The sequence below is a fragment of the Xyrauchen texanus genome, chromosome 26 (assembly GCF_025860055.1).
Source record: "Xyrauchen texanus isolate HMW12.3.18 chromosome 26, RBS_HiC_50CHRs, whole genome shotgun sequence".
NCBI lineage: Eukaryota > Metazoa > Chordata > Actinopteri > Cypriniformes > Catostomidae > Xyrauchen > Xyrauchen texanus.
Window position 1 is genome coordinate 32,825,364 of NC_068301.1, and position 15,595 is coordinate 32,840,958.

General features: G+C 37.2%; 1 protein-coding gene across 2 annotated transcripts; it reads left to right on the forward strand.

Moving 5' to 3' along the window:
* The first annotated feature begins 1,197 nt into the window (after window positions 1-1,197).
* LOC127620260 (immunoglobulin kappa light chain-like) lies at window positions 1,198-7,110 on the forward strand. 2 transcript variants are annotated; one of them, XM_052093425.1, is made up of 9 exons: window positions 1,198-1,396; window positions 1,619-1,930; window positions 2,034-2,333; window positions 2,491-2,589; window positions 4,340-4,367; window positions 4,469-4,509; window positions 4,638-4,678; window positions 5,922-5,983; window positions 6,100-7,110. In XM_052093425.1, exons 1-8 carry the CDS (start codon window positions 1,339-1,341, stop codon window positions 5,979-5,981), a joined length of 939 nt encoding a protein of 312 aa, XP_051949385.1. In that variant the 5' UTR covers window positions 1,198-1,338; the 3' UTR covers window positions 5,982-5,983; window positions 6,100-7,110. The 2 variants fall into 2 exon arrangements, 1 of the variants encoding a protein (XP_051949385.1); XR_007967691.1 differs by lacking the exon at window positions 6,100-7,110 and having other exon boundaries at window positions 4,469-4,551; window positions 5,922-5,960.
* Window positions 7,111-15,595: the final 8,485 nt, after the last annotated feature.

A 15,595-nucleotide genomic window follows, 5' to 3' on the forward strand; every position in this document is an offset into this window, starting at 1 on the left:
ACTTGTAACGAGAGCCAGCAGGTAGATAGCTGTGCAGTATGTAAACCTCACTCTCCTGTCCTCAAAAGGTGTGCAAACAACTGATGCAACTTGTAAGCTCCATGTTAGCGCATATGCCTTTCATGCCGGTGACGTCAGTTCGAATCCCGTGTACTTTTCTTGTTTATCATGTGTTGTTTTCTGTAAGGATAATTAATGAGCATTAGCATAAAATGTATGTGTGACTTGTTTTGTGATATTAGTTTGTTGTAAATATACACTTTGATTTGATTAAATGGTTTTGTAGAGGGTAGCAAAGATGAGCTACAGACTGAGGAGCAGCAGCTGTTCCAGAATCAGGCATGGAAACTGGTAACAATTAATCAGTCACTTTACTTTAGAGAAAGTTAAAAAAAGAAAAAAAGTGTTTATCCCAATGATCCTAATGAAGTAAATTAAATAGTAAATTAGTGCAAAATTAACAAAATATCTAAAAGTGAATTTTTTTTATTTCTTCTAATTGCAGGTAATTGATCTTAATAAGTAATTAAAAAAATAGCTAACTATAGTTTACTTCAGTAATATTGTAGTAGTAATCATGGTTAATTGTGTGGTAACTATGGTTTAACTAAATACCATGGTTAAACTATAGAGTTACTGTAGTGAATTATGGTTAATTTTTGTAAGGGTAAACAAAACAGAAGTCTAATCATTTTTTCTTTATGCTCACAATACAATTATATATATATATATATATATATATATATATATATATATATATATATATATATATATATATATATATATATATATGTTAATGACTTGAATTATGACAAATATTTTTTTTAATTACCCATTTTATCCATTTATTTATTTATTTATTTATTATTTAATAGAAGTTTTGTATTGGTATTGGTATTGACGATTTTGGACTTGAAATTATTGGTATCAGATCAAAAAGAAAATAAGTGAATCGCTGGTGGTGAGATTATGTATGGCAAGCTTTGGGCCCATTTCAAGAAACACCAAATTAAATGTAAGCAGTATATAAATGCTACTTTATCTTGGCAACATGTTTCCCATAAGCATCATAGCCTGCATAAGAAGCTGACACTATTGTAATGAGCCCCACACCACTGGGAAGACTGAAACAGGTCTTTCCCCTTCCCTTTTCTTTGCTATAGTGATTTATATATATGCAAGGAAGTTCCACCCACACAGAGAGAGATTTTCTTCTTCTTGCAGGCTATTTTCAGTCAAACAAAGGTGCATTGAGTGGAGTTTGACATTAAGATTGCATTATTTTGCTTCTAAATGCCTATGTAATAGAGGTGCATAGGATTCTTTTAAGGTGATGACATGGGTACTGTGCAGTGCTGTTGGATGCTGTTATTGTTTTGCATTTCTGCTTTACACAGTAAGTCTTCTGTCTTTTTGCTTACATTTTAGGTTAACCTCATTTTAACACAATTATCTCAACTCATCCTTAAGTTTGTTTAATCAGAAAGTCTAGTCAAAATAGGCCTATCGAAAATATCAATCAAGTAGTAAAGTGTCTTCTTGTTAATAATATAAACATATATTTATATTATATATTTTGTATGTTTTTAAATTGGTTTGTAATTTAATTCTCTTACAGCTACACTCTCATTTATTGTGACTCAATCACCTGGGCTCATTAATGTCTCCGTGGGTCATAGTATTGAATTAAGATGTATATTTGACCAGACAGTTCGGTACTGTTATTCCTCAGCTTTTTGGTACAAAGTGAACCCAAGGACTGGTGAACTCACATTCTTGAGGTTTCAGCCAAATACCTTTATGAACAATGTAAAAACTTGCATTGTATCTATCAAAGAGGCAACTCTGAAAGATTCAGGCTTGTACTATTGCATTAGCCATCAAAATTCATTGACTGTCGTCGGCAATGGAACCAAAGTGATCGTTACAGGTAAATTTGGAGAGAAACTTCATCTATACTTTTCTAGATTCATGTTCAGGTTACTGAAACGTATAACACATTCACATACTGAATTAACTCTGTTCTTTTGTAGATCGTCCTACACCTAAAATATCCATCCTATACTCGCCACAAGAAACCAACATTTCACCCGTACCACTGCAGTGTGTTGTGACTGGAGTTGTCCCATCTCAGGTCCAGGTGTTCTGGATGATTGGTCAGAAAGAGCACACAGGATGGACCGAGTCAGCCTGGACAAACGCCACTGATTCAGCCACAGAATACACACGTGCTCATCTTTCTGTCCCTGCTGATGAGTGGACTAGAGATGATGAAATTCAGTGCATTGTTAAATATAATGGCGAGAACATCTCCAAAACTCTGATGAGATGGGGTATGTTAATGATGATAGAACAAAAAAGAAGAGAGGTGTTAGTCTTATGAATTTTTGTCCACTCGTTTTTCATCTCATTTTAAGTTTGGAACATTGTCCACTATTAGTTAGTAATTCACCTATGTAGATCTACAATAATTGTGCTCTTATCATTCAGAATCTGAACAGATATGCTCCTGGATTATGTACGGCGGCTTTGGGGCAGTAGTCCTTACCGTGGTTGTAACTGCCATTATCTCTCTGTATTTATACCAAGGTAATGGTTTAACACTTCTGATTTGAATAGTTATTTGTATTTCTACCAAACTAAAAATTACAGCATTTCTTCATTCTCTACATATATATGTAAGATGTACGCACTTCACTTTCATAGCAAAATTCCATCAAATTGAGTAATATTTAATGAAATAAAAACACTACTTATTTGAAGTTTTATGAATTTAATTTAGTTAAACATTACACAATTTAATTTGATGGAATTTTGTTATAAAATGTAAATCTATAAATCTTAAAAATATGTAAAAAAAAATGTTTTGAGTGTACTAAGTTGGTGCTAATATAGTAGGCCTACATAATCTGAAGAATACAACCTTACAGAATAAACACAAACTGTGATGTTTGAGGCACAGTGGATACATTTTGTTTCGCTGGCCGTGGCCTTGTCAGGTTTGTTTGATTAGAGAGAGGTAATCCTGTTCAGTGTGGTCGTCTGGCAAATAATAGACTATAACTTTACAAACATGTAGACTATTCACAATTATTGACCAAGATTTGTTGTAAGAGGAAAGATAAAAGGAATATTCTGGGTTCAATACAAGTTATGCTCAATCAAGAGCATTTGTGGCATAATATTGATTATCACAAAAATTTATTTTGAATCATCCCTCCTATTCTTTAAAAAAGCAGAGGTTACAGAGAGACACTTGCAATGGAAGTGAATGGGAATAATTTTATTTTTGTGTTTTATAAAATGTATTAACATTTACATTTACATTTATTCATTTGGCAGATGCTTTTATCCAAAGCGACTTACAAAAGAGAAAAACATAAGCAAATCATCTTAAGGAGACAGCAGTACGAAAAGTTCCATATTACAAAGTTTAACTATCATCAGAATAGTATACAAAACAGATTTAAGTGCAACAAGAATTGTAAATATTTTTAATGACTGTTTAAGTGCTCTTATTAAATTATTCTGATAAAACCTGTGTATTATTTCAGCTGTAAAGTTCTTTAAGTCTTGTTTTTGTGGATGACTACTGTTCCACATTATGTTGTCATGGCAACAAAGTTATATAATTGGCAATACCTTTACACAGAAAAGGTTAGTAAGCAATTTTATCACACTAAAATCATGTTAAAACTCATATTGTTTAATTCTTGTAGCTATACTTTTGAAACAGTGAGTATTTTAACGTTTGGGCCCATTCACTTCCATTGTAAGTGCCTCACTGGAACCTAGTTGAAATTATTTTTTTCTTATGCTGTCGATTGAGCTTAACCAGAATATTACTTAAAAATGCAATGAAATGACATCTTCTGAACAACTGAAACCTAGAGATAATCTTCAAGAGTTGAGACATGAGGAATCTTGAAAATGTTTATGTGTTTATAGGCATATACCTGTATTTATGCAATTAATCCTGTACTGATCGCATGTGTCAAGCTTGTTATATTGAATTAAGCAAGTTTCAGTTGCAATTATCAGATACCTACTGTAGGTACTATATATGCTACTTTATAGGCATATTACAATTCTCAAAACAATATCTAATTCAGAAAATATTTGTGCTGGTTTAACCACTGTGCAACTGTATATTATTCAAAACAAACATTTATTGGGGTATGAATTCAAATATATACAGTATATATAATTGTGAATATAACAATAATTGGAAGAATAAAAGGAATAGGTGGCATGTTAAATGGGCTAGTTGTTGAGATTGTGGAAAGTTTTTTGTAATCTATTCAATCATACATTTAATTTGCTCCATTTCAATTTTCAGAGATGCATGCGACAAAGACGTGCAAAGGGTCAGTATTATGTGTACCCCAAACTTAAAAACAGTACCATGAATATATGATTCAAATATGAAGCAATAGTACCAAACTGAAATTCTTATTTTTGTTTCCAGACTCATAAGAAAAGATGCTCATCGCAAAATTCTGAACAATGGTAATATGACCATTGTACCGTAAAACTTTATAGCCAAATATGGTATGTTTCCTATATAGTGTAATGTATGTAACAATAAATATTAACCTAATAACTGTTAATGTTTCAATTTATTTGCCCTTCAACAGATAAACAGAGCACACTGAGAGCAGACAGTTCATCTGTCATGGTAAGAAACATACATTTCTGCATATGTTGTCTTTCAAATATAGACCATTGCTAAAAATAAAATAAAAATGAAAAAGCGGAAGACCTAACAGTGAATTATTTAGTTAAAAAACAAATCAGTTCAATTGTGCTTAAGGATTTGCCCAAGTACATTTTTTTGACTGTCCTGTAAAGTCTGGTATGATGTGCATACACCCTTTTGCTTCCAAGACCTTTAGAGAAGTAGCATGTTTGGAATGGCAGTACTAGCATATTGCTGTTTCTGTTTTTCCAGTTCTGTATTCATGTAATATTTAATAACATTCAGTGCTGATACTGGACAAAGTTTGAGCCTTTGTTCAGCACCTGAACATTTGCCAGCTTCTGCAGCAAGACACATGGGCCTATAGAGGACTTTCTATTATAAGTCACGGAATAACAAAATGAAGTTAAAGGAGTAGTTCACTGAAAAGATTAAAATTCTGTCATTATTTTCTAGGCATCATTCAAAGCCTTGTTATTTTGTCCTTGGAACACTAAAAATTAATAACAAATACATTAAAAAAATCTATTCACAGTTCTTTTCCATAGAATGACCGTGTCCCTCAAGCTCAGAAAAGCACCATTAAAGCTTCAATAAGCTTTAAAAGGCAACATGAAAGCACCATTAAAGTAGTCCACATGTGTAGTCCAATATGTTCTCATACAAAGCTTCTGAAGATTTACAATGGTGCAAGAGTCAAATGGATTACATTTAGCTTTTACATTAAGGTTTCATTCATTTACATTAGTTGATGCGTTAGGTATCATGAACAATTTTTTACAGCACTCATAAATCTTTGATAAAGTTAGTTCATTAAAATTAAATTGTTCATTGTTAGTTCATGCTAAGATGTAAAACTTTTGATTTTAAAAATCTATTACATATGCTGAAATTAACAATAACTGTTAATAATAATTAATAAATGCTGTAAAATTATTCTTCATTGATAGTTCATGTTAATTAATGTTGTTCATTTACGTTAACAAATGGAACCTTGTGGTAAAGTGTTACCAACATATTTACAGTTTTTTGTCCCAAAATAAAACCCATACAACTGTGTACAGTAGATTATTATGTATTCTTTAATTTGAAATAAAAATTATTTGAAATATGTCCCTGTACGTTTACATTTATTTGTAACAAATCAGAACTTTTGCAAATGTTTTACCACGACTGTATAAACTTAAGACTGTATTTTATGATCTTTATTGTTTTTGTCCAGTATTCCACCGTGGAGCCATGCATCAGTGTGGAAAAGCGTGCAAATCAATTAAAAGAGTGATGGTAATACAGAATTATATACATTATATATCAATAATTCAAAGAATGATGTGAAACAGCAAATGTATCCTTAAGGACATCTTTCACATGCTCTTGAGATGTTCTTTGCTCTTTTTCAGGGTGTCAGTGCATGGACAAGTTAGAGCATGTCACAAATGATTAAAATCAAACTTAAGAAATAAAGCATAATATATTCCAATACATTTATGTAATAAAAGTTTTATATTACAATGAGATCATTTTTTCATGTTTTTAGAATGTTCAATCTCATGAATATTGATTACTCAATGTTTTCCTGTTTGTATCTCTGTTTAGCTCATGTCTAATTTTGTTATGAATTAATTTCCTAATTTTGGGGTTATTACTGCCACTCTGTAGGCCATCACGTACTTCTCAAATCATTTTCTGGAGTTCTTTATTTGCCTGTGTGTCAATTTATATAAATGGTTTATATACTCACCTCCATGTTGGTCCTAAAAACCAACACAAAAGGAGATGTTAGCAAGAATGCTACTCTCAGTCACCATTCATTCACACCATTTCATTGTATGGAGAAAATTAAGGATACAATAAATGTGACTGAAGCTCAGTCGGTAACATTCTGCCTAATATCGCTTTTTGTGTTCCACAGAAGAATGAAAACATGACTGAACCCAGTTATACCTAATTACAGCCCCAACTTTTACATTTATTCATTTAGCAGACACTTTTATCCAAAGCAACGGACAAAATGTGGAAGGACACAACATAAGCGATTCATCTTAAGGAGCTAGTAGGGCTAAAAGTGTTGCATTACAAAGTTTCTATTGCACCTCACTTCTGTTTTGACAGGTGGAGATACAATTTTGCACATTTGAATTTGATCCCAGTTAGATTTGTGCAAAACACAACTGCACAACTTTCTCACTTTGCTAAATACTTATTTAAAAAACATCAAAAAATCTCTGGAGCAGTGGCCCATTATACAATGATTTCTTTGACTGTATACACTTAAGAAAATATGACATAAGACATAAGATTGCGTACATATGCATATACCTATTTTGTGAAGGGTTGAAAAACCACAGTGCATGCCAACAGGAAAGCATATGGCCAACTTGCTGCAGCCTTTTTACTCTCACTTGAGTGCTGTGCGGTTAAACCAAAGGAGATGCATACAGAGACATAACAGGATGTTAGAGATGAGAGTCTCCTGAAACACAGGATGTTTCAATGTCCATTTGCAAAAACTCAACTGACATTACCTTTTGCCAGCAAAGTAACAAAATGTTCTCCTTTGTCATTCCTACAGAACCTAAAGAACCATTTTGAGAGTGCTATGAAATTAGCGAGCACATGTTTATAATACATATTTGATATTTGACAACTGATGAATTGTTGATGAATTGCAAAATTGTGAATATCACATTGACTGCCATTCTGATCCTCTTTTGTAGTATGCAATATTGGGGTCGTTCTTACAATTCAGTGACTTTTCGGCTTTTGAAAAATGAAACATACTTTTAAAGGTATCATAAAAGATTTTATAAATCATACAGGTCAAGCTAAATGACTTAACAAATTCAGAGGTCCATTTGGTTATGCTAGCTAGTCAGGGTAGATAATAATAGGATCAGTGGGTAAAATTAGCTGCTACATGGTCTGTGAAAGGTATCCAGCTGAAATATTTGTCAACTTTTGTCATGATTTTATTTCTAACATAAATACATTCAAAATTTAAAATGACTCTAAATTCCCCTTTCTTTCATAACATGGTGGACAAGTTAAGCTTGACCACATACTGTATGACTAGCATACCAAAATATATAAAAACAGAAATAAAACAGAAATGTTACACACTTCAAATAACTCCAACACTATTTTACTGAATGGCTGATGACACCTTCAAAGTGTGACATCATTTTATAACGAAGATCTCCAATTATAGGTCAAAGTATCATGTCATAATGGGGTGGATAATCAAATCAACGGACACTTGATAGGGAGTTTAGCTTCTTTCTGAATTGTAAGTGCAAGGTGGTGAATCGATGTCGGTTAGTAAGCGAAGGTGTGGGCGTTCAGCATTGGCCTTATTTTCTCACTATGCTGCTCTTTTCATCTCACTCCTGTGTGGTTAGATCAAAACAAGTGTCAGCATCCAGAGTAGACTGTCAAACAGATTTAACCAACAAAACTGAACACCTGCTCAGTCTGCATTGAAATATCTGCATGTGCAAAACAGAGAAAGCCACACTAACTAACCTGTTAAGAGCATAGATACAGTATTTACCAACCTATGACTCAGAGTCCAAGTCGAGACTCTTTAAGATCAAGTTCAAATCAAGTCTCAAGTCTTTAGTCTTTTCTATTAGTGACGGTAATATTGTGATGGTCACTGAAAGTTTACTTTTTATAAAAGATTTTTTTCTCTTCTTGCTGGCCATTTTCAATCAATCAGTTGTGCACTGGTTATCTTTTGACATTAAGATTATTATTATTTATTTATTTATTTTGGATGCTGTTATGTTTTTGCATTTCTGCTTTACACATAAAGTCTTTTGCCTTTGTTTTCAGTTAAGAAACTCTTATGAAACTCTTCTCACTCAACTCATTTTAAGTTTATATTTAATCATCAGATTTACTATATAGGCTACAAAAATGTAATAAAGTAGTCCATATAATTAATAAAATGTGTCTTTTAATGAACAATATCTCAATATCATTTTTTAGCATAGGTTTGTTCTTTGTTTTAAAACATGTTTATTCTCTTGATTACAGCTACACTCTCATTCATCATGACTCAATCGCTGGGGCTCACGTCCATCTCAGTTGGTGACCCCAATGAATTAAGATGTGTGTTTGACCAGACAGTTATATACTGCTATAACACAGCTACTTTGTACAAGGTGAACCTCAAGCAGGGTTGGGGAGTAATGAAATACAAGTAATGGGATTACATATTTAAAATACAACATATAAGTAACTGTATTCAACTACAGTTACAATTTAATAATTTATAATTACAATATATTTACATTCAAAAAGTATTTTGATTACTGAAGAGAATACTTTGCATTTTATTGTCAGATGGAAAACATTTATACATATAAATGATGCGATCCAAAGTGCATTTGAACAGCGGTGAAACACTTTCTTATGATGTTACATTCATACGAGCAGACAGAGAAGTAAGTTTGAAGTAAGTTTGGCGCAGAAGAAATAGAAATAAACCTTGTGTAAATTGTCAGATTTACGATAAGCTAAAATGCTATTTCTAGCCATTTTACATGCACATGCTACCAGACATGACAATATTTTTACACAACAATACAAAAACAGCAACAAGACACATGTACATACATATACATATACACACACACACACACACACACACACACACACACACACACACACACACACACACACACACACACATACATATATTTTTGACCATCCTCATTGCTCGTCACAACCGCCTGGCCGCGGGTGTGGTGCGGTCCAAGTCGCAGGTGCTCGGTGTCTGGTCGCTGTGATTGCGGCGGTCGTAAACACCGGCTGTGTGACCCAAGCAGTGAAGAAACCGCTCTTTTTTTGAAAATGTGGGAACGGACTGCGGTGAACATAAAACAAATGGGAACACAACATTTACCTCCTGGCCCTGTACCGGGAGATGGAGTGGTCCAGATACCAGCTCCAGGGTTCCGGCAGACGTCTCCCTCCCTGAGTCGTCCGTCTCAGGGGTGCTTAGGAGCCTTCCTCTGGGTTCTATTGCCAGGCTGTGAGGCAGGGGGCGTCGGCTTCCTGTGGGGGGCTCCATGCTGGGGCTGAGGACTGGGCTCGGGCTGTGGCGGAGCCGCCTGGGCCTTCGCCGCCGCAAGGGGACACCCTCGGCGAGCAGACGAGGTATGGGATCTTGAGCCACGCTGGGGCAAGATGTGCTGTATTGCCTCTGTCTGAAGGAAAGCCATGGTCATGTTTTCGCAATGAGAACATGAACCATTCACGAACGCTGTCTCAGTGTGATTATGGCCCAGACACTTGAGGCAGCAACTGTGGCCATCGGAGGCAGAGAGAACGACTGCATCCAAGAATTACACAAAGATGGAAAGGCATTTTTAAAAAGACACATCTTTAAAAAGATGTTCACTTCAATGTGTTCTGCTCTAAGAGAGGACATATTCTCTCTTGCAAGAATATATACTCTTTTAGTGCTGTCGAAACGCCCAGGGGCGTACTCTGCACTGATCGTGCAGAAGGAGAGAAAGCCGCTGGAATGTGTGAAAATCTGAATGAGTGGTTGCCAACCTGCTCCTTTTATACCCGTATGTCCGGGGGAGTGGCATGCAAATTCCACTCGCCAATTCTCATTGGCCTTTTCTCAAAGATCAGAAGTGTTTCGGGTTCCCAAGAGTGACCCCTAGTTTCCACAGAATTTGTGAAACCTTAACATTTTTGAAAGTGATTTTATCTAAATTGTGTGTTTAGATTGTATAGTAAACAACATGAGTGACAGTGATCAAATCTCAGGCATATCTTGGTGTGGACGTTATTGGGACATTTTTGCCAAAGTCCAATTATGATTGACAGCAATAATTTGACCTGAGATGAACTGTAATGAGCATGTTTTGTAACTGTCAGCCATTTCTTGTCAGGCTGTTTTTGCACTAGAAGGAATCAGACACCAAACAATAAACTATTATAAAATTTGTTCCTATGCTTTTGATCTAAAATATGTTACATAAATGATAAATTTTATTTTTTGATTATGCCTACTCTTGGTTCCACATAAGAAATGTTTTAGCTTAACAAAAGCAGGTTTTCAGATCTCACTGGTGTAATGTTCAGTGTTATGTTTACCCTGGGCACTAGGGGGCAGGTGAACACTGTTATCTTACCAGTTAAGAACAGAGAGAAAGTTACAGTTCACATGTTTATAAATAGGATGCAGCATTTTCTATAGCTTTAATTGTCACCAATAAATGGATTACTGAAATTAGTTCATCTTTGCAGTTTTTTTCAAAACACTACAACTTGGTCAAATAAAGAATCCTGTTTAAGTAGCATTCAGCCATTATCAACAGGTACTAGAAACTGTTAAAGGCATGAACACCTATAATGTCATTAGCTTTGGAGTTCCAATCCTTGAAACGCTTCTAGTTCCTATTTATAATAGATAATGCTACTGAAACAGTATTTTTTATTTGACTGTTCACGCATGCCGCTGTGAAAAGAATATCTTAAAGGACTCATGAACGCGCAAAGGACATCAAGATTTTCACTGAAAAATTACTTAAATTGCTCTTTGTTTCTCTTTTCTGGACCGTGGCATGATTGGTGGTGCTAGATGGGCTGGTTTGAGTATTTCTGTAAATGCTGATCTCCTGGGATTCTCTACAGTTTACTCCAAATGGTGCCAAAAACAAAAAAAAAAAAACATTAAGTAAGCTGCAGTTCTGCAAATGGAAAGAGGTATGAGAGAGGTAAATGGAGACTGGTTCGAGCTGATAGAAAGTCTAAGGTCACACAGATAACCACTCTGTATAATTGTAGTGAGCAGATCAGCACCTCAGAATGCACATGTCGAACCTTGAGGCGGATGGGCAACAACTGCAGAAGACCCTTTATCAGGCACTTTATTGGGACCATAGTGTTCCTAATAGAGTGTTCAGTTAGTGTATGGGTCCACTTTACATAAAGGTATATTTTCATAGGTTACAAGTGTTGAACATTTTTCTGTAGTGGAAATGTATTCTGTCTGAAAGTCAGTAACGTATTCTAAATACTTTGGATTACTTCTTCAGCACTGGTAGAATTTTTAACTTGACTATAAAAACAATCAAATTGATCTTGTTTTAATGATTTTTAGATATTTTTAAAGGAAAATTATAATAATATTTTTTATCAAGAATATGATTTTTGCCCTAATATCAAAGGTGTTACTAGCAAAAATTAATTATGATCCAACGTGAATTTTCTTGATATAAAACTATGATTGTGTCTGGTAACATGTGAATGTAAATTTGTAACCCGGACACACACACACAAGATGAGACAGTCACAATGTCGGATGAAAACTGCTTTATTTTGCAAAAAAGCAGGCAATAGTACAAAAAGGGGCAAGTCAAGTGAAGAATGGTCGAGTGGGAAGCGTAGGGTCAAAAGCCGGGGAATCAAAGAGAGTAAAGGGGGCAAATCTGGGAGAGTAGTCGAGGGGAGCGAGGGTCAAAGCCGGGGTAAACAGGATGTATACAAGAGGGGACTAGAGGGAGCAAAAGACAGGGGAACAAGAGGAATAGGGGGCTGGCAACCTAAGAGGGAATCAAAGAGGAGTACAAAACTAGGCGAGACTAGCGAGGGGCAAAACACGGGAATCTAAATACAATAACCAACCCCCAACAAACGAAAGGATAGTGAGTTATATAGGGGCGAGTGCAGGTGTGAACAATGACAGGTGATGAGACGAGTGCAGGTGAAAATAATGTGTGGAGATAGGAAGCGCGTGAGTGCAAGTGGTCATAATGTTCAGGCTGATGAGCTGGAAGCGAGCACGCCATGGAGTGCATGTGTGTCAGAGGGGAGATAGTTTACTGAGCGAGAGCTCGTAATAGAAAAACCGGGCTGGAAGCATGAGGGAGGAAAAAGAGCGTCACGAGCTCAAGGGGGCGGAGCGAGGGAGCGGGAAGCGAGCACGCTCGCGGAGTGTATGTGTGCGTGCTCGAGGAAGCGGAGATGGGGCAGAGGAAAGGGGTTCGTGACAAAAAAGGCTAGAAATAGCATTTTAGCTTAGCGTAAAGCTGACAATTTACACAAGGTTCATTTCTATTTCTTCTTCTCAAACTTACTTCAAACTTACTTCTCTGTCTGCTCGTATGAATGTAACACATCATAAGAAAGTGTTTCACCGCTGTTCAAATGCACTTTAGATCGCATCATTTATATGTATAAATGTTTTCCATCTGAAAGGACTAAATATTAAATGAACTAATTATTAAATGAAACAAATGACAATAAAATGCAAAGTAATCTCTTCAGTAATCAAAATACTTTTTGAATGTAACTGTATTTTAATTAACATTGATTTAAAGTGTAACTGTAGTGGAATACAGCTACTTATATTTTGTATTCTAAATAAGTAATCCATTACATGTATTCCGTTACTCCCCAACCCTGTGTGTGTGTGTATATATATATATGTATATATATATATATATATATATATATATTGTAATTATGTGAATTATAATGTAAAAACAAATATTCACTCTATAAGAGCAGTCTTACATTCCCATCCGACATCCTGTCCTATTTTATTCATCCAGGATGTCATGGAGATGCACTTCCCCTTCTGTCACTCAACTCAACGTTGTGTCGATTGTAGATAAACAAAGGGTCTCTTCTGAGAACCTTGCGTACCTCTGAACTTGAGAAAAGGCCAATGTCAAATTGGCAGACAGAATTTGCATGTCCCGCCCTCGAAACATACGGGTATAAAGGGGAGCGGGCGAGCATCTGTCAGACAGATTTTTTCTTCGGAGCAGAGCAGTTGTGTGATCAGCGAGCTGTGTGTCACGACTGCTTCACCCACCTCTGCAAGAGAGCTTTCTGTTGGATCTGACGGTGCATTCCAGCAGCTTTCTTTTCTCTGCATACTGTGCAGACTCTGCACCCTGGGTTGTACAGCGACAGCGCTTCTCTCCTAAAAGAGTTTGATTCTCTGAAAGAGTTTATTCTCCTCTAAAAGAGTTTATTCTGGTAAAAGAGCAACATACACAAGCGAGCGTTGAACGTCCTTTTCAGGATGCTGTGTAGTTCCTGGATGTGGTTGGTATCTCTCCAGATCCGAAGGTCATAGATAGCAATCACACTGAGGCAGCATTTGTGGATGGCTCGTGTTCTTACTGCGAGGATATGACCATAGCCACATTGCGGTAGCGACTTTCGTTTCTCAAAGCGAACGCCACTCCAGCCGCCCCCCACGTCGATCCTTCTTCCCACGGGATTGATAGAGGCGATTTGGTGATGGCAGCGGGCTCGGTTTCACCGGGCACAGCCCCACGAACCACCCGCACCCCGGCACGCTTCTTTGCTTTTGTCTGTGCTCGGGACAATGGCGGCTCGCTTCACGGCCAGTTTGCCTTATCCCTGGAGCCAGGTTTGGATGACGACATCGGCGCTGCATCAGAGAGCGTTCAGGCGTCCGGTGCTGAAGACTTGACTGGACTCCCATCCTCGGGCCAGCCCGCCCAGTCTGTGAGCGTTGGGCTGGACTGGAAACCTCCATCCTCCCCCCAACCCTCCGGCATGACGATTGGTACCTCGGCTCCGGGCGCTGCTCGTGCACGTTTAGATGCTCTAAGCAGCTCTTTGTCTGCTTTGGCGGACGGCAGAAAGGGAACGCTGTCTCCAAATTGAGGTTAGCTCATTGGGTTGCTGATGCTATTTCCCTAGCTTATCACACCCAGGCCGCACCCCCCCCCCCTTGCGGGTTCGAGCACACTCTATGAGAAGTGTGGCACCCTAGTGGGCACTGGCCCATGGCACCTCCCTAGCAGACATCTGTAGAGCAGCAGTCTGGGCAACACCCAACATCTTTGCTAGGTTTTACACCCTCTGGGTTGAGTCGATCTCATCCCGTGTTTTGTCAGGTCCGAGTCGGTAGAACTCGGTAGGACAGCCGACCGGGTGTTCCTCTTGCACCTTACACGACACATCTATAACATTACGATTTTAGGCCCCAGACGCTTTTTAACTCTATGATGAGAAACATAAAGAAAGAAAAGGCTGCGGCTGGCACCCACGCAAGTCATGTCGCCTGTTTCTGTACGGGTACTGGGAACATAAGAGTGGTATATGACACTTTTTATTTGGGGCATTGGGGAGGGTTACGTGCAGCCAACCCGACTGCTTCTAGCACGCAGCAGCTTGCTTGCACCTGGCTCTGCAGTCACGTAACGTGGGTTAGTGCATGTCGTTTTAAGGTGGGACCCCTTGTGTCACTACAATCAACACAACGTAGAGTGAGTGACAGAAGGGGAATGTCATGGTTACTGTTGTAACCTCCTTTCCCTGATGGAAGGGACGAGATGTTGTGTTCCCCTTGCAACGTCACTACCCCTACCACTGTAATGCGCAGTAACTTTATTCTTGGCTCCTCAGTGCAAAAACCTGTCTGACAGACGCTCGCCCGCTCCCCTTTATACCCGTATGTCTGGGGCGGAACATGTAAATTCTGTCTGCCAATTTGACATGGGCCTTTTCTCAAGTTCAGAGGTACGCAAGGCACTCTGAAGAGACCCTACAATCGACACAAAGTCTCGTTCCATCCATCGGGGAACGGAGGTTACAACAGTAACCATGATGTTTTTTTTTCGTTCAACTGAAGGAAATGTTAGAGTATACAAAAAGAAATACATTAAATTAAAAGGTTACCTTTTAATTTTTTATAATTTCCACGTTGATGAATGTTTACACGTGTTCCTTTTTTAAATCTTGTTTCAATCAACAAGTACATTTTGCTAATCAAATCATTTTTGCCTTTCTTTGCCACTCTGTGGGTGAACAAATACTTTCCAAACATATATACAAGGTTGTCCCTATTTCTTGGGTCAATAATAATACAAATGATCTATATTTCTG